Source organism: Mirounga leonina, unplaced genomic scaffold (genome assembly GCF_011800145.1).
Source record: "Mirounga leonina isolate KUSES-001 unplaced genomic scaffold, KU_Mleo_1.0 Mir_115, whole genome shotgun sequence".
NCBI lineage: Eukaryota > Metazoa > Chordata > Mammalia > Carnivora > Phocidae > Mirounga > Mirounga leonina.
Window position 1 is genome coordinate 91757939 of NW_023270268.1, and position 27848 is coordinate 91785786.

At 38.7% G+C, this 27848-nt stretch overlaps 1 protein-coding gene and 1 long non-coding RNA gene across 3 annotated transcripts in view; one reads left to right on the forward strand and one right to left on the reverse strand.

Moving 5' to 3' along the window:
* The first annotated feature begins 2818 nt into the window (after positions 1-2818).
* The window catches only part of TMEM39A (transmembrane protein 39A), a 31952-nt gene continuing 6922 nt past the window's right edge, over positions 2819-27848 (forward strand). Inside the window, exons 1-6 of the mRNA XM_035000109.1 lie at positions 2819-3129; positions 4272-4458; positions 10775-10997; positions 16186-16269; positions 21150-21304; positions 27363-27711. Coding sequence (XP_034856000.1) covers positions 4346-4458; positions 10775-10997; positions 16186-16269; positions 21150-21304; positions 27363-27711 — 924 coding nt within the window. The 5' untranslated portion in view covers positions 2819-3129; positions 4272-4345. The remainder of the gene's footprint in view (positions 3130-4271; positions 4459-10774; positions 10998-16185; positions 16270-21149; positions 21305-27362; positions 27712-27848) is intronic.
* Positions 4371-27393, reverse strand: LOC118007074. Of its 2 annotated transcripts, XR_004678264.1 has the most exons (4): positions 27305-27393; positions 25962-26154; positions 24915-24935; positions 4371-4447 (listed from the first exon to the last, which is right to left on the reverse strand). It is a non-coding gene; the product is annotated as an uncharacterized LOC118007074 (long non-coding RNA). The 2 variants fall into 2 exon arrangements; XR_004678263.1 differs by lacking the exon at positions 4371-4447 and having other exon boundaries at positions 23643-24935.

The window sequence follows — 27848 nt, forward strand, 5'->3', positions numbered from 1 at the left end:
ATTGAGGTGAAATAGACATGGGAAAAATCTGTGGGTAACATTATACTGGACAGAATAGGTTTATAGCTATACATAGGTATATATAGTAATCATACAAGTATTTACTCACTGTCTAAAATGTGCAAGGTAACCTCCTAGGCTCTGTGGAAATATATGAAAGTACGAGATGAGATCTGTGTCCTCGAGTTTAGAACTAGTGGGAAGACAAATATACTTCCCCAGAGATTATTTACAACATAAGGCAGTATGCAATTGCTATCAGTTAGCTGCTTCATGTGGAGAGAAAGAAAGATCAAGATGAGATGCAAATTTGGAAAAGGAGTGGGAGGAGTCTACTGAAATGAAAATGAAATATTGCAATTAAGGAATATTGTGCTGGAGACACTAAAAATGGGGAAACATAATTTGTAGAAAGTGGGAGTAGAGCATAGATTGATGGTAGGGGAGGTTTAGGATATACACTGAGGAATGGTGAAAGATAAAATAAGGCTGATCAATTAGGAATGGGTTATATCACTCACTTTGGGTGCATAGGCAAGAAGAGAAAATGGATCGTCAACACTATATTATACAAGACTTCTTCAGGAATCCAAATGAAAACTTGAAATCCATTTCTTCTACTTCTGGAAGGCGTGCAGTACTTCAAAATGAATGGTTCATCAAAAGCACATAACTAAAACAGTGTGTTACATAGACAAACACCACAGTAACCTTGGCTTCAAAGTTAGTCTAAAATGAATATAGCCGAGAATAATTTTTAAAACTTAATAATTAAAGGAGTTTTTATTTTCTGTAATTCAAGTTTTCTGTAATCAGAAGAAAATGGAAATCACCTTGTGTTATGTCTTTGAAATGAAAATAAATCAGTATTTTCTGCGACTTTACAATGTTTATCTATGTGGAAGAACATCAAGAGATTGGGAGATAAGTGGGCCCTGTACACATTAATGAGCTTCATGTGAACCCCAACAATAATTGTTTCATTTCCTTAACAGATGAGGTGGTTTATTCCAGTGGGTCCCATATGTAAATAAGTGCCAGAATCCTGGAGCTATGAAAATCACAGATTTCTGGGTCCTATGCCAGCCACTAACTTAAATTGCAAACACTCTGGTTTAAAAGATCTTCCATGTTTAAGCTCTTCCTGTGTTTTCAAATTCATTTCATGCCACATTTTCCTTTGCTCACGATGACCTAGCTATAGAGCTTTGTGTTTTTTCTCAAACATAACAAGCTCTTGCACAACATAGAATCTCTGCATAAATTTTGTTTTCTATCTTTTCCCTCCCATCTTTGCCTCTCTGGTTCCTTCCCAACATTCAGGTTTCTGCTGAAATACTATTCCCTCATATTCATATCCCCTCAAAACAAAACCTCCCTTATTTTCTACCTTAGCCCGTTTGTCTCCATAACACTTATAATGTGTAATTATTTTATTTATCAAATCTTCCCATTAGAATATAAACTCCAGGAGATCAGGAACATATCTGTCTTGTGCAGTAAGACAGTGCCTGGTACACAGTAGCAATTATAAATAATTGCTGAATGAATGAAGGACGCTGGTGAGCCAAAAGAAAAGTGGCAAAGGAGTTTCAATGTAGCAAGCTAGGAAGCAGTTAGCAGAGCATATATGAAAATAAATGTACAAAATTACGGAAATACGTAATGATCTATGTTGGGTTTTATATATTCATGAATGAAAGTTCTGTAGTACATTAGGGCACTAAGAATATTTGGAATATTACTAACTTTCGTAGTTTTTATATTGGTCATTCTGCTCCAAATTCTGGCTCTGCCACTTATTAGCTGGGTTATTTTCAACAAGTTACTTAACTTCTCTTAAAACTTGTGTCCTCTGTAAAATAGGAACAATGATAGTATCAAAGCAATATAAGATGTAAATGAAACGTGTAAAGGTACTAGTCTAGTGTCGTACACGGCAATAACTCTCATAAAGGTTAACTAATCTATAACTGTGTGATACTACATACAAAGGGCATTCTCTCAAGGTGTTTAAAATCTCTGGAGCCAGAGATCTCAAACACATGCTCTTCTTGACACTTTTACTGTTCTTCTAATACTAAACTATTGGCAGTTTCTGAATTCATCATGATGTTTCCCACCATTTTACCTTTTTATCTGCCACTTCCTTCACTAGAATGCCATTCTCCCACGAACAGCCTAATCATTCTTGGAGTCTTGGCTTTAAACTCCAGGCTCACAAGTTTTTCTTGGTATTGCCACCACCACTATTCCACAGAATTTATTACACTGAATAAATTACAATGAATTGCTTGCTAACCTCTGGACCTTGGGCATACTTTTGTTGCATTTACTATATTGTAATTACTGTGTTTTCCTGGTGTCTCGTCTCTTTCAATAGACTGAGCAAACTGTGGTATTCACTTGTTTAACTCCAGCATCCATCCAGTCCTTTACATATAATAGGCGCACGACTGGATGCTAAAGCATGACATCACGACTTGAACTCCTTTACCCAGCAGTGACATGGCCGTAGGCGACGTCTCCCAACCTCCCCTATCTGTAAAACTGGGGCGATAATTTGTACGTGGTTGTTAAGGGGAGTCCATGAGATAGCAAAGAAGCGCCAGCATGGTGCCAGGGCATCTTAGACGACCAGCGAGGAAATACGTTGGCCAGCGCTGGCGGGGAAGGCGGGACCATGAACCAACAGAGCAGGCGAGTCCCACTGCGCAGGTGCATGCGGGAGGGGGTGGGGAGCCCTCTCCCAAACCGAGTGTGTAGTTCCGGACGCCAGCTTGAGGCTGGAGCGCCCGGCAGTCGCGGAACTGACGTCATCTCCGTGCGCTGCCACGTCTCCTCAGCTCCGCGGTAATGGAGGCTGCGGATGAGTGCTGACCCGGCCGGGCTCTGCCTTTAACTTTAGCTCTGGCTCTGACTCTGGTACTGACCTGGGGCTGGGGCGGGGGCTGGCAGCCCGAAGCCTGGACACCTTTTCTCGACTTTCCGGGCGGGGACGGCCTGCAGACAACCAGCTGGTTTGGAGCGCTTCAACGCAGGGAGGGAATTCTCTTGCCTGGGGTCCAGTCTGTAAAGCCGCCACCTTCTCCTAAGGATCCCGCCACACCGGCTGGGCCTCCTCCATGCGTGAGTATTATCGAGCCTCCTCGCTGTGTGATTGTCCCGGCCTGCTTCAGGTCTTCGGGTTGCGCCGCGGGAACCGCTTTGTCGTTTGTCCCCTTTTAGGGGCCAGCCTGTTGAAGTTTGTGGTCTCTTGTCATCCGCCTTCCCCACCTCATCCTCTCGCCTCTTCTATCCCAATTTTTTGCTCCACACTTTTATTTCCCTCGTTAATTGAGCAAGAACCAGCAGGCCCTACATCCAACGGTTTGAATGTTTTGTCTCACCTGGCATTTTTTAGTCTACCGCCAAAGGCTGTTAGGAATAGGGAACATTGGATCATTCTGCAGTAACATTTGAAAACCAGGGTTTTTCCCGGATGCCATTTTTCAGTCTTTAAGTTTTGTTTAGGAAGCAGGTTTTGGCGTACATACGGGCGGACCCTCCTTTCGGCGAGTGTCTTCATCTGTTACTTGTCTTTTAGTCCCGCAGTTTCAGTAATTTCTAAATGATTTCATACCAGTTTTTCTGTAGGGGGCATCCACTATAGCTCCTTCTGATATTTTCACTCTAATATATGGAGTTACCACTTGAACAGTTTTACTTTTAAAAGAGTTAAAGGCCAACTGGTGTATTTTTGTCCATCTTGTCAGTCCTCACAACAACCTCTGTAGGACAAGGAATACTTTTGAAGAAACAAACTCAGAGGTTTAATGCCTCAGTTACAGTCAGATAACATGTGGCACATGTAATCTCAGAACCCAGATCCCTTGGTAACAAACCTAACATTTTGGACAGTGCTGATTCTCCTGTATTTCCAGTGGTTTACTGTGAAATACTACATATGAGTTGGAAATGCATACGTTAGGCATTTCTTGTTAACTTCTACCTGATTGTAATATCATTCATATGACACAAGTTGACTGACAAAAGACACAAATTGTGACTTACCTAACGCTGAACAAAGCTTAGATCAAAACTTAGGCTTCTAACCCATTAGAGTCTGACTAGGCCTTTCCTTAGAATAAAGTAGGTAATAGACACTGGGGGAGCATTTATTTGAAAATCTGGTTTCAGGAGGCCTACTCATTCAGTTTTTCTGTTGTTTTGTTACATTGCCTAATTTAGAAATAGTAAACTGATATTTAAATGTCTTTTCTTTTGTTCAGAGTTGAAACAGGTTGACAGCCATTAACCTGGGTTGCAACTACAGGTGGCACTGGAAGCAGACTGGTTCCCGGACATGCCCGGTGGAAGGAGGGGCCCTAGTCGGCAGCAGCTAAGCCGTTCAGCTTTACCGTCTTTACAGACATTGGTTGGTGGGGGCTGTGGCAATGGAACAGGCCTGAGAAACAGGTAAAGAAGAAATAAGACAATGCATAATTTGTAATACCCTATGATCGGTACGACTAACATAGTAGTCATCGTGCTATTCAGATACTTGCTTATCAAGGTTATTTCTTGACAGTGAAGTGGGGATCCTGCCCTTGAAGATTGAAAGCTCAATATTTCAGAATACTTTTGGAGTGGGAAGTTGTGATATGGGGTCCACAAAGTGAAAGCAGTCCCATTCTTACTTATGGCTGATAATCCAAATTCTAGTCATCACTTTTTTAGCTATTAAAAGAAGGGAGACCTGAATTAAAGTATACGAGAAATGCTGTGGTTTAACTACTTACTAGCATTCTTTCTTTGGAGTGCGGGAGGACAAATTAAAACTGACAGGTAACATGAAATTCTAAAATTAGAAGTCATATTCTATCAAGGGTCTTAAAAATTATTTTGTTCAAAGAATTGTTTGAAATGACTAAATAAACTGTCATTTGTAACCCAAACATTATAAGACTTGTATATGAGAATAAAGAATGTGGTCTTTTTAATGGAAATTTATCTTTGTTCCTAATTTTCAAAAGTTAGGATGAATTATTTCTAATCTTAGCCAGGATAACTCACTTCATAAGGAGTTTCAGTAATGTGGCAGTGGAAAGAGATGGCTTTTACTTTATATCAAGTGTTTGGTCAAGATAATTTTTGTCACCTAATTTTTGCTTCCTTTCTGAATAGAGTTTTCTCTTGCTTGGATTCTAGTTTTCAGTACTACTAGCAATCAGTACAATTGTTGCCTTTTTAGGCCCTCCTGATGTTATTTGTGCACTTCTCTCTTCCTGGCCTGCCTTCCTCCTTTCTTTCTGACTTTCCAACCCAAGTTCTACTCAATCTTCAAAATCAGTTCTGATCTTGTTGTTTCAGTGGGGCTCTCCCTGAAATTCCTGTTTGAAGGGATTTTTCTAGTCTCTGATTCTCATTATACTAATTTTCAATCCAAATTTTATATTTATGTATGTATACAGAGCACTTATAACTTACTCTAGAGTATTATTTTTTTACTCTGCTGGTTTTTGGATTTCCTCTTAAAAACAGTGATACTATCTGCTTCATAGCAGGATGTTGAAAATAAATGAAATAGTAAATTGCAGTAACTTTTGAAAAGTTTAAATTTTCCAAAATTTCTACAATAACATGTATTACTTTATATTTTTAAAAATAAAAAAAGAATATTTTATAACACAGATTTTGAGGTAGAGGATGTTTTGTATTTGAGTACATGCCTTAATTTTACTAATATATACCATCAATTTAGTGATTTAGTTCTTTTAAATTGCAATAGGAAATTGTAGCTGTGCCTTGCTAGGATTGTAGCTAGCTAAAAAATTCTAACTCTCTCTCTGTATTAACTCTGGCAGTTGTTTGTTCATTTTCCTTTACTTTGGCTTTGTGGATTCCCCTAGATAATTATGTTCTCAGACTCTCCCATGGAATCCCTCCTCAGGGTTTCAGGGACAGGGGGAAGGAGCAAGATGGCGGAGGAGTAGGAGGGTTTCAGGGACTGCTGTAGGAGGGTTTCAAAGGGAGGAGGAGGCCTAGTCCAGGCTTCAGGTTTACTAGTCCTTTCTTAATCAGACTTAACTCCTCTGTGTGTTCAGATATCAGGATATCATGTGAAATGTCCTTTGGGGGAGGGAAAATGAAGTGTTCTGCTAGTAAAAAAAGAATTGAAGGGGCGCCTGGGTGGCTCAGTCGTTGAGCATCTGCCTTCGGCTCAGGTCATGATCCCAGGGTCCTGGGATCGAGCCCTGCATCGGGCTCCCTGCTCAGTGGGAAGCCTGCTTCTCCCTCTCCCACTCCCCCTGCTTGTGTTCTCTCTCCCACTGTGTCTCCTTCTGTCATATAAATAAATAAAATCTTAAAAAAAAAAAAAAGAATTGAAAATCACATTTCTAGATGCTTCTTCCTTGGCCTGGTGAGCATAGGAATCAAACGTGAACCAAAATCTTCCTTCAAGTTTGCAGATAGAATACCAGGAAGAACTAGGAACTTTTGGAAAATACCTGTGCTCTTGAATGGATGTAGCTATGATCATGTATTCTTTTCTCTTATCTTCTTTGTAGCTCTTCTATCCTGACTTTCAGGGTTCCAGTCGTGGTTGCCTTGATCTACTTCTCCACGCACTCTGCCTCTTTAATATATATTTCTTTAGCAATTCATTGGGGGTAGTAAGAAGAAGAATGCATTTCTTAACATATTTGAATAAAGTGAAAGATCATAGTTATTCATGGCTTAAAAAATCACTAAAACTATTAATTGAGTGATTATTTTTGTGACACTTTTACCTAGAGAGGTTATTTTGGAAGAAGATGGTTCTATATTTGTTTCTTGATGGGAAAGAAAAAGCCTGGAATAGGTTATTATATAACACCTAGGAAGGGTTATAAGAAATATGATAAAACCAGTGGTAGATGGCCTAGAAAACAGTTTTAAGAAGGATATGTACAAAGAAAGACAAGGTCTAGATGAGAGCTTAACTTCTGGAGTGTCTGTAGAGTACTGAAGAGAGAAATAGATTAATTGCTTAAGTGATAGAATTTTGGATGATATATTTGATTCTGCAAGACATAGGTCAGCTGGAAAAGAGAGCATTTGCCCGTGTTTGGTACATGTTTGTGGCGTGATTGGTGAAGGTCAACTTGGGAATGTCAGAAAGCTAGTTTGGTGACACAGTAAAGATTGAAATCCATAGTTCCCTGTCCTTTTTTTTTTTTTCCTATGGGGAGCAGGGATTTGTTCACAGGATAATGTGCTTAGATGATTACCTTCTAAAGCAGGAGGATATGCTGTGAATTTCTGAGTTTCCTAGAGAGCTTTTAGTTGAGGGAGAATCTTATTTGAGAAGGACTAAGTGATTTTTTTTCTCTGTTTTGTCCTTGCACATACTTTGTTAATAATATGACCTGAGCATGTCCAAATGATCACTGCTTTCTCTATCCCTCCTAATTCTTTTTTATTCCTTTGAATCTTTCTTGCTTTATCCACATGCTTAGCCTTGGTAAAACCTTGGGTGCTGAGTCTCTAATGAGGCTTTCTAGTAGACAGCTTTTCACGTGTGTTGTCACAGGTAGTTGCTGAAGGATTTAAGTGGGTCCTTTGTGACTCTACTGAAAAAGATTCTTGGAAGTTTGCACCTGGTTTCCTCCAAAGTTTGCTGCATGTACGTATTCCCTCTGCTGATTTTGATTTCTATCCTTTTGCTATAATGAACACAACTGTATGCCAAGTCCTGTGAATCTCCTAGTGAACCTTCAAGCCCGGGCACGATCTTGGGGACCTGTAGTACAGTTTGAAAGAGAATATTCTATGTTAACATTGAAAAGAATTCTTTAAAGAGAATCTATTCTAACTCATGTATTATAGGTGAAGAAACTGAGGCTCAAGGATATAGTTACTTTCTCAAAGACTACTTTCACAAAGACTAACCTTTAAAGTTACTTTCTACAAAGACTGTAGATAGTCCTGGTCTAGTCCTAGATAGACCAAGATTATCCCACATTGTATCTCAACTGTATTTGTGCCATTTTGCTTTTTTTTTGCATCTATTTTTATATCCTGATAGAGAAATACTTTTATTTTTCCTAAATAATAAATTCTTGTATATATCTCTGTTTTGTCTATCAGATCATAATCCTTTTTTTTTTTTTTAAGAATTTTTATTTATTTATTTGACAGAGAGAGAACACAAGCAGGAGGAGTAGCAAGTAGAGGGAGAGGGAGAAGCAGGCTCCCCACTGAGCAAGGAACCAGATGTGGGGCTCAATCCCAGGGTCCTGGGATCATGACCTGAGCCGAAGGCAGTTGCTTAACCACCTGAGCCACCCAGGTGCCCCTCTAACTAATTTTCTGAGTTGTATAGACCAAGTCTGTTTATTTTAGCTGTCTAATTTTTTTGGTTTTAAGAACTTTGACCTTATCTGTTAAGCTTTCAAATTAAAAGAAAATGTTCCTTTTTCCCTCAGATGCTCTGCATCATTTTATTTGATCTTTGTCCCTTTGTTTTTTGGCTTGAAGTGTCATGGCCAAGGCTGTATAAAGTATCACAAATGTAGATCTTCTGCACTTTGTTTTGAATATTTCTTGAACCCCAGCATTTCATTGACTTTGTTAACGGCAGAAGCACATTAGTTTGCTTTACTTGGGAAAAATTCTATAAGAACCTTTTTAACCTTTAAATAATAACAAATAATTTAGCATGCTTTCTCCCTTCATGTATTTTTGACTGAAAAGGTATAAGAATTTTCAGTTTGTTCTAGAGTAGAGGCTCCTAACCTTATAACTTTTCACCAGAATTTTGCATTTCCTTATCTCATGATTAACTGGGGAGAGGGTATAGATTGGCTATTGGCATTAATCCCCTACATTCAGATCCACTGACTTGTATGACTCCACAGAGTACCTTTCATGTTGTGTTCTATGTGTGTGATAGCTCCTGGAATTGTGCAGTGGCCCATGTCCCAGAACAGATCAGAGGGCTCTGATGTGTTAATGATTGGTTTATGATTGAGCCAGTGAGGTAGTTCACAACCGACTCCTTGGTAAGCTTGTTCTGTTGGAGTATTCTTTGGAAATAAGAGGAAGAAATTTTTACAGTTTTTTTTCCCACCGTATCCCCACCCAACCCTTTTCTTCCCTTCCAGCTTTTCTGAGATTCTGCCATGGTATTCTTTTTTTTTTTTTTTTTTAAAGTAGGCTCCTCGCCCAACGTGGAGCCTAACATGGGGTTTGAATTCACAACCCTGAGATCAAGACCTGAGATCAAGAGTCGGACGCTCAACTGACTGAGCCACCCAGGCTCCCCTCTGCCATGGTATTCTTAAATGTTTAGAATGAGCAGAGTTCATAGTCCCATGAGTCACTTAAAGTACTATAAATGTCACATACTAATGCTACAATTTTATATTTGGAAATCTTAGAGTAGAATAGTAATGCTGATATTGTTCCTTCTCTGGAATCTGCTTTGGAAATATCCGAACCAAGCCTCTTTTCCTTGTTCTGAAACAATAGTAGACCCTTAGATATCTGTAACTATTCCCAGGTATATAAACAGTGGGAAAGTTTATTCCCTATCCACCCTGTCTTACCATTTTAGATGGCCCCGCTATTTCTGACCTATAAAAAAAAGCCTGGAAGAAAGAACAGCCAGAAGATGGGGAGTAAAATCTCTATATTTTAATAGGTCTCTCTTTTGTGACCACATTACTCTGCTGTCTTTTCAACATAAAGGTATATATGTGAATTGAACTAGGAAAAGTACAGTCTCTGTCCTTAAGATTATGATCTGATAGACAAAACATAGATATATACAAGAAATTATGTAACAGTAATGAAAAGTACAATAATAAAGGCATAATTTAGGTGTAATGGGAACACAGGGGTGAGGTGAATTGGTTTAGATTGAGTGAGTCAGTAAGCTTCATGGAGGATATGCTTGATCATTTTAAAAGTCTTGAAGGATTTTGTCAGTAAATGTGTAAGTGAGGGGTTCAGGAAGGTGGTTTTGAGTGGTATTGCTGATGGAAGGCATAGTATGTACAAAAGAATAGCATATATATTCACAGATAGCAAATAGCATGGATATTCTATAGGTTGCATGTGGAGGAGTGACAAGAGATGGGACTAATCTGTTAAGCTGAGAGCCTCATAGGACATACTAAAAATTTCTGGATGGTATCCTGTTGGCGGTCGAGAGTCATTAAAGGGTTTTAGGCAAGACAGTAGCACTATTTGTTTCACTTTAGATCTCTGAAGGCAGGTTGGAGAATTTGATGGAATTAATTCTGGGGAGATTACTTTAGTAGTTTAGGTGAAAAATGGTAACTGCTTGAACTAAGGCAGTGGGTTTAGAGAGGAGGGTGCAGTGTGGAAAAAGCTTTACAAAGTGGAATATTTAAGATCTAGGGAGTGATTGGATAAGGAGAGGCAGAGGAAAGTTCTAATATGACTCCCAGTTTTCTGCTTTGGGCAGCTACTGAGTGGGCCATGAACTAGGGTCAGGATTGTAGGAGGAAGAACACAGCAATGTCCAGTAGACAGCTTGATAACATGGGTCTGAAACTCAGATTTTGGTTTTCAGCATGTTAGAGATAATGGAAGCTGTGGCCCCATGTTCGATCACTAAGAGAGTGTGTGTAGAGGGAGAAGACAAGAGCAGGAGATCCTAGGATAGAGTCTTGAGGGAAGGCCAACAGTTAAGCAGTAAGTGGAGAAGGAACCAGGGGCTCTTTATGCTCTATAACACTGAAAGATTATCACCATTTGAGTTAACCATAGTTTTCTCTTTCAGGAATGGTAGTGCTATTGGCCTTCCGGTCCCACCTATCACAGCCTTAATCACCCCAGGTCCTGTTCGTCATTGCCAAATTCCTGATTTGCCTGTGGATGGAAGCCTGCTCTTTGAATTTCTCTTTTTCATCTACCTGCTGGTTGCTCTGTTTATTCAATACATCAATATCTATAAAACAGTGTGGTGGTATCCTTATAATCATCCTGCTTCTTGTACTTCACTGGTAAGTCTTAATAGGCCTTTAACTTCTGTATGTTACTTAACCAAGAAACTAGTTGGAAAGCCTATGTGTACAAATTTTCTTCTAAAATGTTTTTCCGTTAAACCACAGATTACTTTCAGAACTGTAATCTCATAAGATTGTTAAAATATAAATATCTGGAAAGTTAAAATACAAATGAAAATGCAGAAAGCCTTTAAGTAATTTATCATAATATCAAGAGTTTTGATGCTTAGCTTTCTTTGCACTATATTAAATTTGTTGGACTTAAGGTGCCTGTATGACTAAATTCCAGGAAATTTACCCTTATAATGGCTATCTTAGGATAATGGTTGCTTCTATAACAGATAAACCCAAAATTGTGTAATGCTTCAAACGCATAATAGTCTGAGGCAGTTGTTTTGGTTTGCAGGAGTAGCATGCTTCCATGTGGTCAACAGGGGACCTAGACTGATGGAGACTCTGCTGTCTTCCCAGTACATGGCCTCCAAGTTGGCTGTGGTCCACCTCTTTCAGCTAGAAAGGGGAAAGAGCATAGGGAAGTATAGGAGAGTTTCTTATGGGCCAGGCTCACATCATGTTCGCATATGTCCACTCCTAACTACAAGGAGACTGGAAACTATATTTCTTTCATAGGATTTATTGTTACCATGAATAAAATTGGGCTCTGTTACAAAAATAAAATTGAAACAAGGACTGGCTGTCTTCGCTGAAGTACATCAAAGTATATTGTAGGTTTCTTCTACCCTCTTTCCATTTATTTAGGAGAGCAGAGATAATCTTGATGCAGGGAAGTTCTCCATAGATGGGTATGTAAAATAACGAGTAAGGCTACTCAGGTTACTTGGTAGGTAAGTGGTTGGCAATGGCAGATTTGGATGGAGATATGCTCTAGGAGAAAGAAGATTGTTGTGCTGGGTAGTTTACGTGTGTGTTTGGAGCTTATCAATGATTAGAAGACTTCCTTGGCCTGATGAACGTAGGAATCAAATGTGGACCAAAATCTTCAAAATAATATGGGAAAGAAATAAAAAAACACTCGTATCACTTGGTTGTTCCTGGAATTAACTATTAAGTTTTTTTTTTCCATATTGACAGTGTACCTACTTAATACCAAGTAAAGAGAATTTCAGTTTCTTTATTTAAGAATTGTAATGATTTGGTGCAGCTCTGTCTCTTGAGCTCACCTGCGTTCATATATCAAGAGTGTACTTTTCGGTTTAACACTTTCCAGCTTGTGTTAATCAAAAAACAAAAACAAAAAAAACCCCCTGTAATCCTGTAATGATTCATTGCCATTTTGTGTGCTTTTTTTTCTTAATAGTCTTTTTTCCTGGATTATGAATTTATGAATGTAGGCACTGTACTTCATCCATCCTTCTTTGGCCATGGTGTTATAAAATGAAGAGGTTGGATTAGATGATCTTTAAGGCTTCTTCCAGCTATGTAGCTCTATACATAAATTCCTCACTATCTTAACAATGACACTGGCAAACATTAAAGTATTTACTATTTTTTGCAAGTATTATCTCATTTACTCCTTCTTTTAAAAACAGGTAGGTACTACTGTCCCATTTTATAAATTAGAAATACGAAACCTAGAGATTATAAAACTGGCTCAAAATCGCAAAGTGACAGAGTGAGTACTCTCACTCACTGCTGTGCTCTACTTCCTATTATTTATTCTGTATTTACTCCATAAGAGCTTGTTGGGTAGTTCATCATTCAGTTTTCACTTTGACATTCCATGGAAACTTCTCAGTTGTTGAATTTTCAGGCTAATCAAAGAGCTCTTCTCTCAGTCAGCCATTTCTGACAAGAGTTCTTTTAAGAGTCCCCTACAAATGTTGCCTTGCAACAAAGGGAGCCAGTGCTCCTGTCATAATCAGGAAACTGCTGCTAGAGCTGCTGAGTCCAGAATTATGCTTCCTTTGCTCTGACTCATACCACCAAACATGGGTGCCTTTTACCCTGCCCCTCTCCCCATTTCAGTTCTGAATTCAGGTTTTATGTATTGGTTATGGTTGACAGAAACTAAGTCAAATCTAGAACTTCAGTTGCAAGAAAGTCTGGAAACATAGTTTTTAGTTTTTCAGTCTGTGCAATAGAGGAAGGCACACTTGAAGCAGGTTATCCTGTGGCCTGGCTCACTTACCTGCCACATAGGGTCCTGGCTCACACAAACCTTAGCATTTAATTGTGAACCTAAGAGTAACATCTGTGGAATAGCAAATAAGATTTTAGCCCATCAGTCTGAAAGGGGCCTGAATTGGTGAGCTGTTCAAAGATGAATGGGCTGCCAGAGACCTAGTTGTTTCCTATCACTGAAGGTATTCGAACATGGGAGATGGCTGCATGCCTGAGATGCTCTAGAAGGGACTTAGATATCAACTAGTGGTCTGTCTCTTTTAAGTTTTCTTCTATTTTGTGTGTCTGACTTAGAAATTTGTCAGATTTATATATTAGGTTTTTCTTTTTCCATTTCAAGATCTTAATAATTATCAAAAAGAAAATGTGGACCTCCGAATATATAGTGTTATTGTAGCCATCAAGCAATTAGCTGAGTGAGTCTTAACCCTAAGAAACATAAAAGCTAGAAGTAGCATAGTATATTATTCAGAATAGTCAGGAGTGGAGAGTGATTAATCAAATATTCTGGTTTATAGAATTAATCATAAGTAGATTACCAGTTTTCAGTGATTTAGCATATAACAAAATTTACTTAACAATAAGATATGTTAGGCAGTTAAATTTTTTGATACAAAAATGTCTGAGATTGGTGATACATAAATAAGACCCTCAAACATTAGGTAGGGGGTCTAGTGAATTGCTTGCATTAGTTTGGAAGAGTGGGGTGAACAAGGAGTCTCAAAGCTAAGAGGGGATAAATATCATTAGAATCCAAAACACTTAGAGAAAGACAAAAGGAAATGATCTGAGGTAAGCACTCTCTTGACATTCTGGCTACTCTACCTTTAAAATGTGTCCCAAATCTGGCCACTCCATTGCCCTTGCTACTGACCCTGTTCAATCCATCTTCATTTCTTACTTGCATTAAAAGCAGTAACTTCCTAACCGATCTTGCCCTGTTACAGTATATTCTCCACACAGCAGTCACTGTGATTGTTTTAAAATAGAACCTGGCACCCTTTGCATGAAACAGTTCCATGACTTTTCATTAGGAAAAAATATCTATAAACTCAATCTTTTGTTACTCATTACGTCATTCCAGCCCTCTTGCTGATTTTCAGACACACCAGGCATATATTTTCCTGTCTTAAGGGCCTTTGTGATCCTTTTCTCTCTGCCTGGGGCTCTCTGCCCTCAGATCTTGCCATGGGTGTTACTTTGTTGTCATTCAGCTCTCAGCCCAAATGTTGTCATTCAGCTCTCAGCCCAAATCTCAGAGATGTCCTCTGTAACCAACAATTTAAATTGGCTCTGCAACTCCCTTTCCAATTACTATTATTGTTTTGTTTCTTACCAGCAGTTGTAACTAGCTAAAATGCTTTTGCTTGTCAGCTTGTTTGTCATTGACTTTACACTTAAATTTATTAAAGATACGGCTTTAGCTGCTGTAACAGGATGGCTAAAATAGAGTAGAACCTTAGTTCCTTATTAAATAAGAGTTAGGCAGGTGGTATGCTCTTTGTTTCCATTGCTCTCCCACCCCCCACATGCTTCTTCCAAACCATGGTCCAAGATAGCTGCTCCAACTCCTGTCAGCACATCTGGCCAGCAGGAAGGAGGAAAGGAGAAAGATAGCTCCTTCCTTTAAGGGCATGTCATTTCCCCTCACATCCCTTAGCTACAAGTAGTTTTTGCAAAGGAGGCAGGGAAATGAACCTCTAGTTAGCAAGGAGTCAGTGTCCAGTTAAATTTGACTATGATGGCAGAAGAGACAACTAGTCATCCTTGCCATCCCCTTTCCCTCTCACACTGCAGTAAAAAATAAGATCCAAGAGAGCAGGAAGCTTGTCTGTTATTCTTCAGCACTGTATCCTCAGTATCAAGAAGAGTACTTGGCACACATTGTGGATGCCCCGTACATATTTACTGAATAAATTGAGAAATAGAGCTTTTGAGTCTGGAAGGAGGACTCTGGAAACCTACAGACCTTTTGACCATCAAAATTAAAATATATCCCAATTTTGTTTGTTGCTAATGATTTTTCATTGTGCTTGTTATTTATATAGGCTTAGAACTAGAAGGAACCATATGCAGCATCTAGGTAATACTATCATTTCTTAGGAAGAAAAGATCAAATATAAGACTTTTTTTTTTTTTAAAGATTATATTTATTTTTTGCGAGAGAGAGCGAGAGAGCGCAAGCACAAGCCAGGCGGAGGGGCAGAGGGAGAAGCAGACTCCCCACTGAGCAGGGAGCCTGATGCAGAACTGGATCCCAGGACCCTGGGATCATGACCTTAGTGGAAGGCAGAGAGGCTTAACCAACTGAGCCACCCAGGCACCCAAGACATGTTTTTAAATCAAGTTAAGAAGAAAGACTAAATTGAAGGTAATAGACATGTCAGCCAGTAGGGAGTTTAGGTCAGTAGATGCCCAATTAGATTAACATAAACTTGCATAGAGAGACCAAAAATAGGAACTCCTCAACACTGGGAGTTCCATCTGATCCATTGAATTTGACACATTATAAATATGGCATTTTAAGTAAATTACTCTCTTATTTTTTAAAGATTCTTATTTATTTGAGAGAGAGCACAAGTGGGGGTGGGGAGAGGGAAAAGCAGGCTCCCCGCTGAGCAGGGAGCCCTACCGGGGGCTAGATCCCAGGACCCCGGGATCATGACCTAAGCCGAAGGCAGACACTTAACTGACTGAGCCACCAGGCACCCCTTAAATAAATTATTCTTGCCATAGTTCTGCAAACTATCACTTTTTAACTCAAAGCTGTATTTTCCTTTCAACACAGTAAACTTTCAAAAAAAGTAGAGTACACTCCAGATAGTTTAAAATAGTATTTGAAAAGTTAAAGCAATCTTTCATGAAAGGAGTAGAATTAGGTAGAAAGTAGAAGGTAGATAGTCTCTCTAAGATCGTTCAGATTCTTGTGGTCTGTACATATAAGGTGATGTAAGGAAGATCTGAGGGGGCAAACCTCTTGATGTAGTTGTTCCAGCTACATACGCGTATTTCTTTCTGATGCAGTGATTTGTTTTTCTTACAGAATTTCCATCTCATTGATTACCACCTGGCAGCATTCATCACGGTGATGCTTGCAAGGAGGCTGGTGTGGGCCCTTATCTCAGAGGTAATAGCTCATTCACTGATAAAATAGCTAGAGTTAGTTACTAGAATGGGTTCAAGCTGAGTACGTGAAGTGCCCAAATATAATTTGAAAACAATTACAAATTAATTTCTTTACTTCCACATGAGTTATGCTAGTTTTTTTTAAGATTTTATTTATTAGAGCACGAGTTGGGGGGAGGGGCAAAAGGAGAGGGACAAGCCAACTCCCCGCTGAGCGGGGAGCCCTACTCCAGCCAATCCCAGGACCCTGAGATCATGACCTGAGCCAAAGTCAGACGCTTAACCGACTGAGCCACCCAGGTGCCCCCATGTGCTAGTTCTTTTTAAAAGATTTTCCTGCTATGTATTTAAAATTCATTGTACTGGAATTCAAGAGAACTGTTAGAAATCTCATTTGTTTGATAGGAGCTTATTTCTAGCTTCCGAGTTCTTCTGTATAATTTTTCTAATTTTGATGGTTATAGTAAAAATAGAATGAATTTTAATAACTGTTGATATGAAGAGTTATATATAAATGCACAGTTGCATCTAAAACTTTGTTTCAGGTAATATTTGCTTGATGTAATATACCATTTGTGGGGTTACTAGCAAGAGACATTTGAGTTTGTTAAAACTTGGAATTTTAAAATGACAACATCAAATTTGCATAAGACTAATCTTGAAGATTAGAATCTTAGTGGACAGTAGAGGAAAGACTTGGGACATTAATATGATCTTTTTAAAATTAAATGTTGATAGAACTGGCCATTGGTAAGATTCTTTAATCTATTTGTAAACTCCATTGGAGGAGGTAAATGTGTTCTCTTAGGATTTTATTATCTTATGCCCTATAAGTGATTATAAAAACAAAACCAAAATTGTTAACTAAAATGGCTAATAATTATAATCTTGGAGTTTATAATTCAGTGTATAATTTTAAATTAATAGTTACTGTAATCAGAGATAACTGAGAGTCGATTTTTTTCCTTCTAAAACATGCATGGAAAGTCTTTGTATCTGTAAGCCCTAATTTTCAGGAACCTTATTTCTTGTGAGCAAGGGGTAATTGAACATATTAAGTCATAACCTGAAAGCCATTTGAAGTTAACTGAAAAACACTGGTAGTAGGATTACCTGTTTTTCACAAAGGGAAAGTCTGTCTAAAATCTTTTCTCGGGGCGCCTGGGTGGCTCAGTCGTTAAGCGTCTGCCTTCGGCTCAGTTCATGATCCCAGGGTCCTGGGGTCGAGCCCCACGTCGGGCTCCCTGCTCAGCGGGAAGCCTGCTTCTCCCCCTCCCGCTCCCCCTGCTTGTGTTCCCTCTCTCGCTGTGCCTCTCTCTGTCAAATAAATAAATAAATAATCTTTAAAAAATAAATAAATAAAATCTTTTCTCCCAGGGGGACACCTGGGTGGCTCAGTCGATTAAGCATCTGCCTCCGGCTCAGGTCATGATCCCAGGGTCCTGGGATGGAGTCCCACAAGGGGTTCCTTGCTCAGCAGGGTACCTGCTTCTCCCTCTGCTTGTGCTTGTGCTCTCTCTTTCTCTGTGACAAATAAATAAATAAAATCTTAAAAAAGACAAAAAAAACCTTTTCTCCCGAGTTCGTTATTTAGGTCCAGAAAATAGGTCCTTACTTTTGGATGTATTATACTATGTTCTTTCTTTAGAGGAACTCAGTGGAGTTTTATGTTTTTCTATGTGAAAACAGACAGGATTTTGTTTCATCTCTTCAGTTACATAGAAATGGTACTTGTATATGCCAAATTAGTATGTCCAGCAAATGTGTAAATCCTTCATAACTGGAGTTTCTACCTTGGAGCTCCAAGGGCTATAACTTGATGTGCTCCATTTCTTTCTTTTGCTAATGGCTTAACAGTAGTTTAACAATTTTTGCATGACCTTAGTTGAAAAGTGTATTAGCTGTTTTCTAAAGAAACCTGTAATTCTTACCGAGAACAAAATACTTAAGCTAAATTTAAACTGATTTCTGGTCAAAGACTGAAATCTGTACCTTAAAGTCCATGAGGGGGCGCCTGGGTGGCTCAGTTGGTTAAGCGACAGCCTTCGGCTCAGGTCATGATCCCAGGGTCCTGGGATCGAGTCCCGCATCGGGCTCCCTGCTCTGCAGGGAGCCTGCTTATCCCTCTCCCACTCCCCCTGCTTGTGTTCCCTCTCTTGCTGTGTCTCTCTCTGTCAAATAAATAAATAAAATCTTTAAAAAAAAAAAGTCCATGAGGAAGAATGAAAGAATGTTTAAATAATTATGGGATATCTACATAATGGAATAGCATGCAGCCATTAAAAAGATGAAAATGCACTGACCACTAAAATATTAAGTAAAAAAAAACCAAAGTATATAATAGTGTTGAAAATAAGGTGGGTAGAAGGAACAAAATACATTTGCTTGTGTATGAATAAATTATCTTTAGAAGGACATACAAACTAATAACAGGCTGCCTAGTTGTGGCTGGTAACAGGACCAGAAGAAGGGAAATTTCACAACAAACACTATTATACATTTTGTATCTTGAGTATTGGTGAATATATTATCTATTCAGAAATTAAAAATAAGAGCTGTATAGTGATTCTCTTCCTAAAAAAGCTAAATTAGATGGTAAGACCCATCATAAATCATCTTTCCTTACTTCCATTAAAATGTTTGCCTTTTTTGGGGGGTGGGGAGCTTATATATCCTGAGAAAGACCAATCATTTTTAATGAGAGGCTGGAGGTAATTAATTCAGAATGCTAAATACTATTTGAAAGGAATACCTCCAACTAGATAAGATTGTTTATTCACCTCCAGGCCAATTCTACTTCTTGACTTGCTCCACAAGACCAAAAAGTTATTCAGCTATTCTTCTACCAACCTGAGGCAACTCCCTTTTTATTTTTAAATTTATTATTATTATTTTTTAAAGATTTTATTTATGTATTTGAGAGCGAGGATAAGAGAGAGAGAGAACATGAGAGGGGGTAGGGTCAGAGGGAGAAGCAGACTACCCGTTGAGCAGAGAGACCAATGCGGGACTCGATCCTGGGATTCCAGGATCATGACCTGAGCCGAAGACAGTCACTTAACCCACTGAGCCACCCAGAGACCCCCTGTAACTCCCTTTTTGAAAAACCGTTTTTTTCTAAATAGGAAGGTAGTACATTTTATTGGGGGGAAAAAAAAATTGGAAAACACATATAAAGCAGAAAAAAATTTTAAATTACAACCTCATTATTGAAAGGGCCATATTTTGATATATTTGGTATATAAATTTTTATTTGCATATGTACTATACTTTTCAGTTAACATATTAGGAATATTTTTCTACTCCTTACCTGGCTCATTTTTGCTTATTCTTTAATCCCAGCTAAAATACTACTTCCTCAGAAAGGCTTCCTTAGGTTGGGGTCTCTTGTTATTTGCTTTCCCTTACAGCCTACTCTTTTCCTGTAGCACTTACCACAATTGTAAAAATAATTACTTGTGTAAATATAAGTTTAATTTTTGTCTTTATTTGGGCAGCCTCATGAAGACAGAATTCTTATTTGTCTTGGTTACTACTGTGTCCCTAGGACCCGATATAGTATCTGCCATGCATAGCATAGTGGTTAAGAGCTTGGGCTCTGGAATAAGACAAAAATGATAAATACATCCAAGCTCTGCTACTCTGGTGACATTGGGCAGAGCAGCCTTTTTAATTTTGAAAATGGAGGCAATGGAGTAATTCCAGCCACTTAAATAAATGCCTTCCTTAGGCTTTGACATGCAGGGTACATTGGCATGAGGTATGTATCAGGGGAGTGATAACACAATTATTTGCCCTGCTGTTAGGACAGTTTGAACCTTCCCCACGGTTTGAGGCTTATAGTATTAATTCAATTGCTTCTTTGCATTTATAAGTAACTGTGTAACTATTATATATTGTATATCATATTTGCTATGTAGTATGTTGGGTAAATTAAGAAATGGATAGATGAAGGACCTGAAAAGCTCCTTATCCCCTCCCATTGCTATTGACCCTACGTAATTTTTTTTTGCCCTTTCTACATTCTGACACTGCTGTTTTGAGGCTGTAGGAATCTGCCATTTTCCCCTGCATTTTGTTCATTCTCTTCCTAGTTCATTCTGAAAGAACATAACATTGCAGAGCTTCATATTTAGACAAGTATGCTTTCTTATTATATTTAATTTGTCTTTAAAATGTGGGATTAAAGAAAAATATTTGAATAGCTGTGATATAAAGAAGTGGAAGTGATTGTCCATTATTTCTGTGTTTGCAAAAGTCAAAAGAGAAACTTTTATTTATATAGGGATTTGTCAGAGAAGCTCTGATTATTTTTTGAAGCTCCAGTAATTCATTAAACATTAATTCAGCAAATAGACTGGGGGGAGGATCCCAAGGAAAATGGAAAAAACATTGTTGCTACTATTGAGACTATTACAGTATAGTCTGAAATCAGATAAATTAATGGCTCAGTATCTTTACATAAAAATCACCTGGTAGATTATTAAAATATAGGTCCCTTGACTTAAAGTTTTGTTCCCTCTATCTGGTGAGGAAAGGCAGTAGGAATTTGCAAGTTCAGTAAGCAGCCCAAGTAATTCTGATGAATGTGGTTCATGGACCATACTTTGAGAAGCCCCAGTGTAAACAAATTAGACAATGTCATAAGAACTTAAGGGACGTCTGTATGAGACACTATGAGAATACAAGGAGGAACCAACAAATTGCCTGGAAAAGTCTGAATCTTTAAAAATGAAGATAAGGTGGGATGGGGCAGTTTTTCTTCTCCCCCCCCTTTAATTGGGGGGGGCAGATTTCTACTAAATCTTAATTCCTTGAGTCACATTGCTTTTGAATAAGGCCATTTATAAAATGTTCCTTTTGGTGCTTCCAAACTTTCAGGCCACTAAGGCGGGTGCAGCATCTATGATTCACTACATGGTTCTGATATCAGCTCGCTTGGTGCTACTCACTTTATGTGGATGGGTACTTTGTTGGACCCTCGTCAATCTCTTCCGAAGCCATTCAGTGCTCAATCTCCTTTTCCTTGGCTACCCGTGAGTACTCCAGTTTTACCATTTTATCAGTAAGTTTTTAAAGAAATTACTGGGTCAAGCAAACAATCCTATAAAAGTGAGGAAGAGGAAATTGTTCAAATATAAGCCAAAAGCTCAAAAAATTGGAAAAATCAGTGAGTAGGGTGACCATATAATTTATTTTCTACACTAGGATTCAGTTGGGACAACAGGGATAAACCAGGACTGTCCCAAGAAACTGGAGAGGTATGGCTCTTCTACCAATGGAGAATATTTTAATTGGCTCTCTTCATCAAATAAAGCGCCCAAGTACTGCCTATATTGGCACAAATGGTAGGTAATGTTAGTTGAATGAACTGGCTCATCAGTCTTAGTCTTTTGGTCAGATTACTTTGATCTTTGGGTTCATGTAACAGAAATACCCCATACTCAAGCCCTGTGGACTTAAGTACTTTTTTTGACCAGCATTTTATTATGGAAATTTTAAACAACATGAGATTGAAAGAATTTTTCAGCAAACACCTATGTGTTACCCCACCTAGATTCCATTAATTAATATTTTACTATAATTGCACGACACATAATTGTCCAGCTATTCCTCTGTCCATCAGTCCATCTTTTTTTGGTACATTTGAAAGTTAAATTGCAGACCCCAGTTCACTTCCTCCAAAATACGTCAGCATATGCTTATCAATAACTAGAGTTTGATATTTGCTTACAGTTTTCCTTTTGAGGTAAAATTCATTATATAAAATAAAACTCACAAATCTGGTATACATTTGCTGAGTCTTTTTTTTTTTTTTTTTAATTTTATTTATTTATTTGAGAGAATGAGATAGAGAGAGCATGAGAGGGGGGAGGGTCAGAGGGAGAAGCAGACCCCCCGCTGAGCAGGGAGCCCGATGCGGGACTCGATCCAGGGACTCCAGGATCACGACCTGAGCCGAAGGCAGTCACTTAACCAACTGAGCCACTCAGGCGCCCCATTTGCTGAGTCTTGATAAATGCATATACCTGTAAGTCAAACCTGTATCCCAGTGTGGAACATGACCATTTTTCCAGAGGTTCCTTCATACCTCTTTGCAATCAAACCCCACCCCCCACTTCCCAGAGGTAATCACTGTTTTGATTTTTTTTCCACCATAGATTAGTTTACCAGTTCTAGAATTTCATATAAATGGAATTACAAGGTATATACACTTTTGTGTACGGCTTCTCTCAGCACGTTGTTTTTGAGAATCCTCCATGTGGTTACATATGTTGGTAACGTTTTATTGTATGAATATACTACAGTTTGTTTAGTCTCCTGTTGAATATCTGGATTGTTTCCAGTTTGGGGCTATTACTAAAAATAAAACTGTTAGGCACATTCTTATACAAATCTTTTTTTGTGAAGAAATGTTTTCATTTTCTTCCAAGAAATATCTAGGAGAGGCCTTGCTAAGCCATAAGGTAGGAGGAGTATGTTTAGTTTTATAAGAATCTACCAGACCTTTCCCAAAGAAGTATCATTTTTTTTTTTTTTTTTTAAAGATTTTATTTATTTATTTGAGACAGAGAGAATGAGAGACAGCATGAGAGGGAGGAGGGTCAGAGGGAGAAGCAGACTCCCTGCCGAGCAGGGAGCCCGATGCGGGACTCGATCCCGGGACTCCAGGATCATGACCTGAGCCGAAGGCAGTCGCTTAACCAACTGAGCCACCCAGGCGCCCCCAAAGAAGTATCATTTTATCCTCCCATCAATTCTTTTTTTTTTTTTTAAAGATTTTATTTATTTATTTGACAGAGACAGCGAGAGCAGGAACACAAGCAGGGGAGTGGGAGAGGGAGAAGCAGGCTTCGCGCTGAACAGAGAGCCCAATGTGGGAGTCCATCCCAGGACTCTGGGATCATGACCTGAGCCAAAGGCAGACACTTAATGACTGAGCCACCCAGGCACCCTCCTCCCATCAATTCTATAAGCATTCTGGTTGCTCCACATTTTTATCAGCATGTGATGTTTTCTGTTTTTTAAATTCTAGCCATTGTGATGAGTGTATAGCTGTATCTTATTATACATACTGGCTTTTAAACTCTTCTGCATAGTTTAACTTGTATACCTTGGGCTAATACTTTCTTCATTGGATGTTAGTAGATAGCTACCACTTATTGCTGTTATGTGCTAGGTGCTGGGCTAGATGTTTGTAAACATCACCTCATGAAATCATCCCATAACCCAGGAGGCTTGTATTTAGTCTGACATAACAGTTCCAAAGTACTAGTGGCTTTAAAAAGTTAGAAGTTTATTTCTCTCTTCTGTATAGTCTGTGTGTAAATCATCTTGGATAGCTGTGGCAGCTAGCTTCCAAGGTGCTGGGAGCCAGGCTCCTGCTCTCTTTTTTGTTCCACCCTTCCTAGCAGGATAGACTATAAGGGAGGTTGGAAATTTGTCTTTAGCAGAACAGCTGTATCTCAACTAAAAATTCTATTGCAGTGGAAGAGCAGGAGAACAGTGGCTCTTGGCAGACAATTAGCAGGCTTTGCCACAGGTAAAGACAGATTAAGAGACTAAAAACCTTCCCTGTGGTCAGACAATTAGAAAGACTCAGGTCTTTTTGATTCCAGAGTTCTTGTCTGCACCATTACTCTGTAATCAGTAGTTCTCAAAATTGTGGTTCCCAGAACAGCAGCATCAGCATCACCTGGAAATTTTTTAGAAATAGAAATTCTCAGAATCCACCCCAAATCTTTGGAGTGCTCTGTAAGGTAAAAGGGGGTAAAGGAAATGACTTTGGAGGGCTCTGGAAGGTAAAGGAGGTAAAGGAAACAGAAACTCCAGAAGGTAGGATCCAGCAATTTATCTTTTTTTTTTTTTTAAGATTTTAATTTATTTATTTGACAGAGAGAGACACAGCGAGAGAGGGAACACAAGCAGGGGGAGAGGGAGAGGGAGAAGCAGACTCCCTGCTGAGCAGGGAGCCCAATGCGGGGCTCGATCCCAGGACTCTGAGACCGTGACCTGAGCCGAAGGCAGACGCTTAACGACTGAGCCACCCAGGCTCCCCCCAGCAATTTGTCTTTTAACAGGCCCTCCAGATGATTCTGATGCTTGCTCAAGCTTGAGAATCATTGCTTTATGTAACCATTTATGGTGCTGAAGTGTAAGCATGGATTTATATGGGTAGTTACATAGTATAAAATCAAAGCATAATCAGAGATTATGCAGGGATGGCAGGAAGAGTCTTTCTATTGGTTGTCCTATGGTGGGTCTAATTATACTATTTACTTTTTTATTTTTCTAATTATACTGTTTAATTATTTAAGGAAATCAACTCAGTTCATTAGTATTACCCTTTTCCCTACAAAATGAACTCTATATTATAAACATCATTTTTCATGATTCATATTTATTATAAGGTATATATTTTACATCAGTTGTTTCTATATGTCTAGACTAATACTTGACCTACTTCAGATGATTTAATTATCCAGTTTCTCAGCAACAGCTGGTTGAATCAGGTTTAACTGCATTCGATTTGAAAGGCTAATTATGGATATATCAAGGAATATTTTGGGCAGGTTTAAAAGGATTACCATGTCAAAATGGCTAGCAAACTTGTTCATTTCAATTGAGGAATATAAAGAAACTTACTTTTGAAGGTTCTCCACGCCCCTGTAAAACAATGAAAGAAGCATGTAATTTAAACAGATTTTATGTTTAAATATATTTGCCTTCTTCACTTTTTAAAAGTTGAATAATCTTTTACCTAACTTAAATTAAAAAATAAGTATAAGAAGTTTAACATACTAGACAGTGGCAATAACTACATCTTTATTTTCTTGTTTATTCATAGGTTAAAAAAGGGACTCTTTACTGCCTTTTTTTTTTTTTAACTTGATTCTCAGCTAGCTTCTCAGTTTAGGTTAGTCCAATGACTAATGGTTGTAGCTCTTATATTTATCTTGAATCTGTCCACTGCTCTCTGTAACCTCTGCTGTTACATTCTAAACTTCCATCTGGTCTTCTGGTAATCCATTCTTGCTCTCCTCCTTTCAATTTTTTATTGTAGCTGTAATGATTTTCAGAATGGAAACTGAAACATGTCACTAACCCTCTTTAAAATTCTTTAATGAGTCATTTCCTTTACCCCCTTTTACCTTACAGAGCCCTCCAAAGTCTAAGCCTTTGATGCTAACTTTCTAGTTTCTCTCATTCTACCCTGTGTCAGTTATCTATTGCCATATAATGCTGTAACAAACAGCTGCAAAACCATGGTAGCATTCCACAATGTGTATTTATTGTGCATACGTTGGAGTCAGCTGGAAGTCAAGAAGCGCTCCTGATCTTAGCTGGGTTCAGTCACCCTTGTGGGATTGACTAGCTGTCAGTTTAAGTAACCAGGACAACTCAGCTCTGCTCTACGTGTGTCTCATGCTCTGGCAGGCTAGGTATGGACACATGAAATTGATCGAATGGAATGAAAGCAAGCCCCAGCGTGCAAGCCCATTTTAAGCTTCTGATCACATCGTGTTTGCTGACATTCCATGGGCCAGAACAGGTCACATTGTTGAGCCCATTGTGGGGCTAGGGCAGGGTCACTTCACACACAGAATGAGGGCTGTGTAGTAAGACTACAGGAAGGGCTAAGAAATGGGGCCATCCTTGCAATCTGCCACACACCCTAGCCTCTTGTCTCACCTCTGTATGTGCAGCTTGTGTTTCGGCAATATTGACAGGTTTCTCTGGCCTTCACAGTTTTGCACATGTGTGAGTTCTGCCTGTTGCTTCTTCATTTACTCCTTCCCACACTACTACTCCAGGGCACATTCATGGTGGATCACGGAGCTGCTAACCATCCTCTTACTTTGTAACAAGCTCATTCTTTCTCCCTCTAGAGAAAAGTAGGAATAGGTGAATTTGTTAATATTTTTATAAAATACATAACTAAATAGGATATCTTTGTAATTGCTGTTTTTCATATCTGAATTAATGCCAGTGAAATGACCATTTTATTTACAATATGTAAGTCACAATGTGGACATTACTTAATGAGGACTGGGGAAAGTATTTTAAAAAGTTTTAAGGAACCAAGGTTGAAATAACTGTAAGAAGTTATGAAGAGTCTCAAAAATATTCGGTCCTTTAACCAAGTTATTCTACTTATAGAAATTTTTTTATTGTACATCTAGAATTTGTTTCATTAATTCATCAAATATTTATTGAGTGCCTAGTATGTTTCAGCCACTATTTTAGACATCAAGGAAATAGCAGTGAATTAAGTAGACCTAAATCTCCGGTACACGGAACTTATATTGTAGTGAGGGGGAAGATAGACCAAAAAAAAAGAACAGAACACCCCCACCCAAATAAAAAACCTGAAAAGTATGTAAAATATATGAGTGGTAAGATCTGTGAAGAAAAATAACCAGGCAGGGGGAACTAAAAGGGCCTGTAGGATTGGGGTGGGTGATGTAGTAGGGAGGCAGGGGAGCCCCTCACTGAGAAGGGGAAATTGGAAGGGAAGGGCACACCATTTGAAAATTACCAGATGCACACAAAGATCATGTAGGATCTTATCCATACATTCATATTTATGGTAATGCAAAGTAAGTAACCACCTAAGTTTCCAATAAGAGAAAAATGAGTAAATTATGGTACATCTCTGTGAGAATACTATAGTATCTTTAAAAATTGTTATAGAAAAAATGTGTAATGACATGAAAAAAAAGCTCAAAATAGATACCCATACATAAATACACACTCAAAGTTACAAAACAGTTTATACTGTATGAGGCTAAACATATAAAAGAAAAAAGTATGAAGTCTGTGCACCCAGTTGTAAAAATTATAAAAGTGATCATTTTTTGGTGTCTCTATTTTGTCATTGTGATTTTCTGTAGTCTTCTATTATTGTATAGTGAATGTATATTGCCTTTGTGTGAAGAAATTAAAGAACTTCCCCAATAATGAATTTGTCAGCAGAGTCCCTGTTCTCTTAAGTTCATTCTCGTGAATCATGACTATTTTACTAACATAGTTACCAGCTTTGATCTTAGGTGGCATCTGTGGTCTCATTTTCTTATTTACCGTCTTCTACAGGTTTGGTGTTTATGTTCCACTCTGCTGTTTCCACCAAGATAGTAGAGCTCATCTTCTTCTCACAGACTATAACTATATGGTTCAGCACCAGGCAGTAGAAGAAAGTGCCTCAACTGTGGGTGGTTTGGCCAAATCCAAAGACTTTCTCTCCTTATTGTTGGAGTCTCTAAAAGAACAGTTTAATAATGCCACGCCCATCCCCACACACAGCTGCCCTCTATCTCCAGACCTCATTCGCAATGAAGTTGAATGTCTGAAAGCGGATTTCAACCACAGAATCAAGGAAGTTCTCTTCAACTCCCTCTTCAGTGCCTACTATGTTGCATTTCTCCCCCTGTGTTTTGTGAAGGTAAGTGGTTCCTTTTATGTGCTTCCTGGATTTGTGTGTGAATGACATAAACTGGGTATTTCTTATTTAATCCCCCTTTTCTCTGTCTCCCCTTTGGCAGCCTGGATGGTGGAGTTCGGCTGCATCTGGAGTGCACT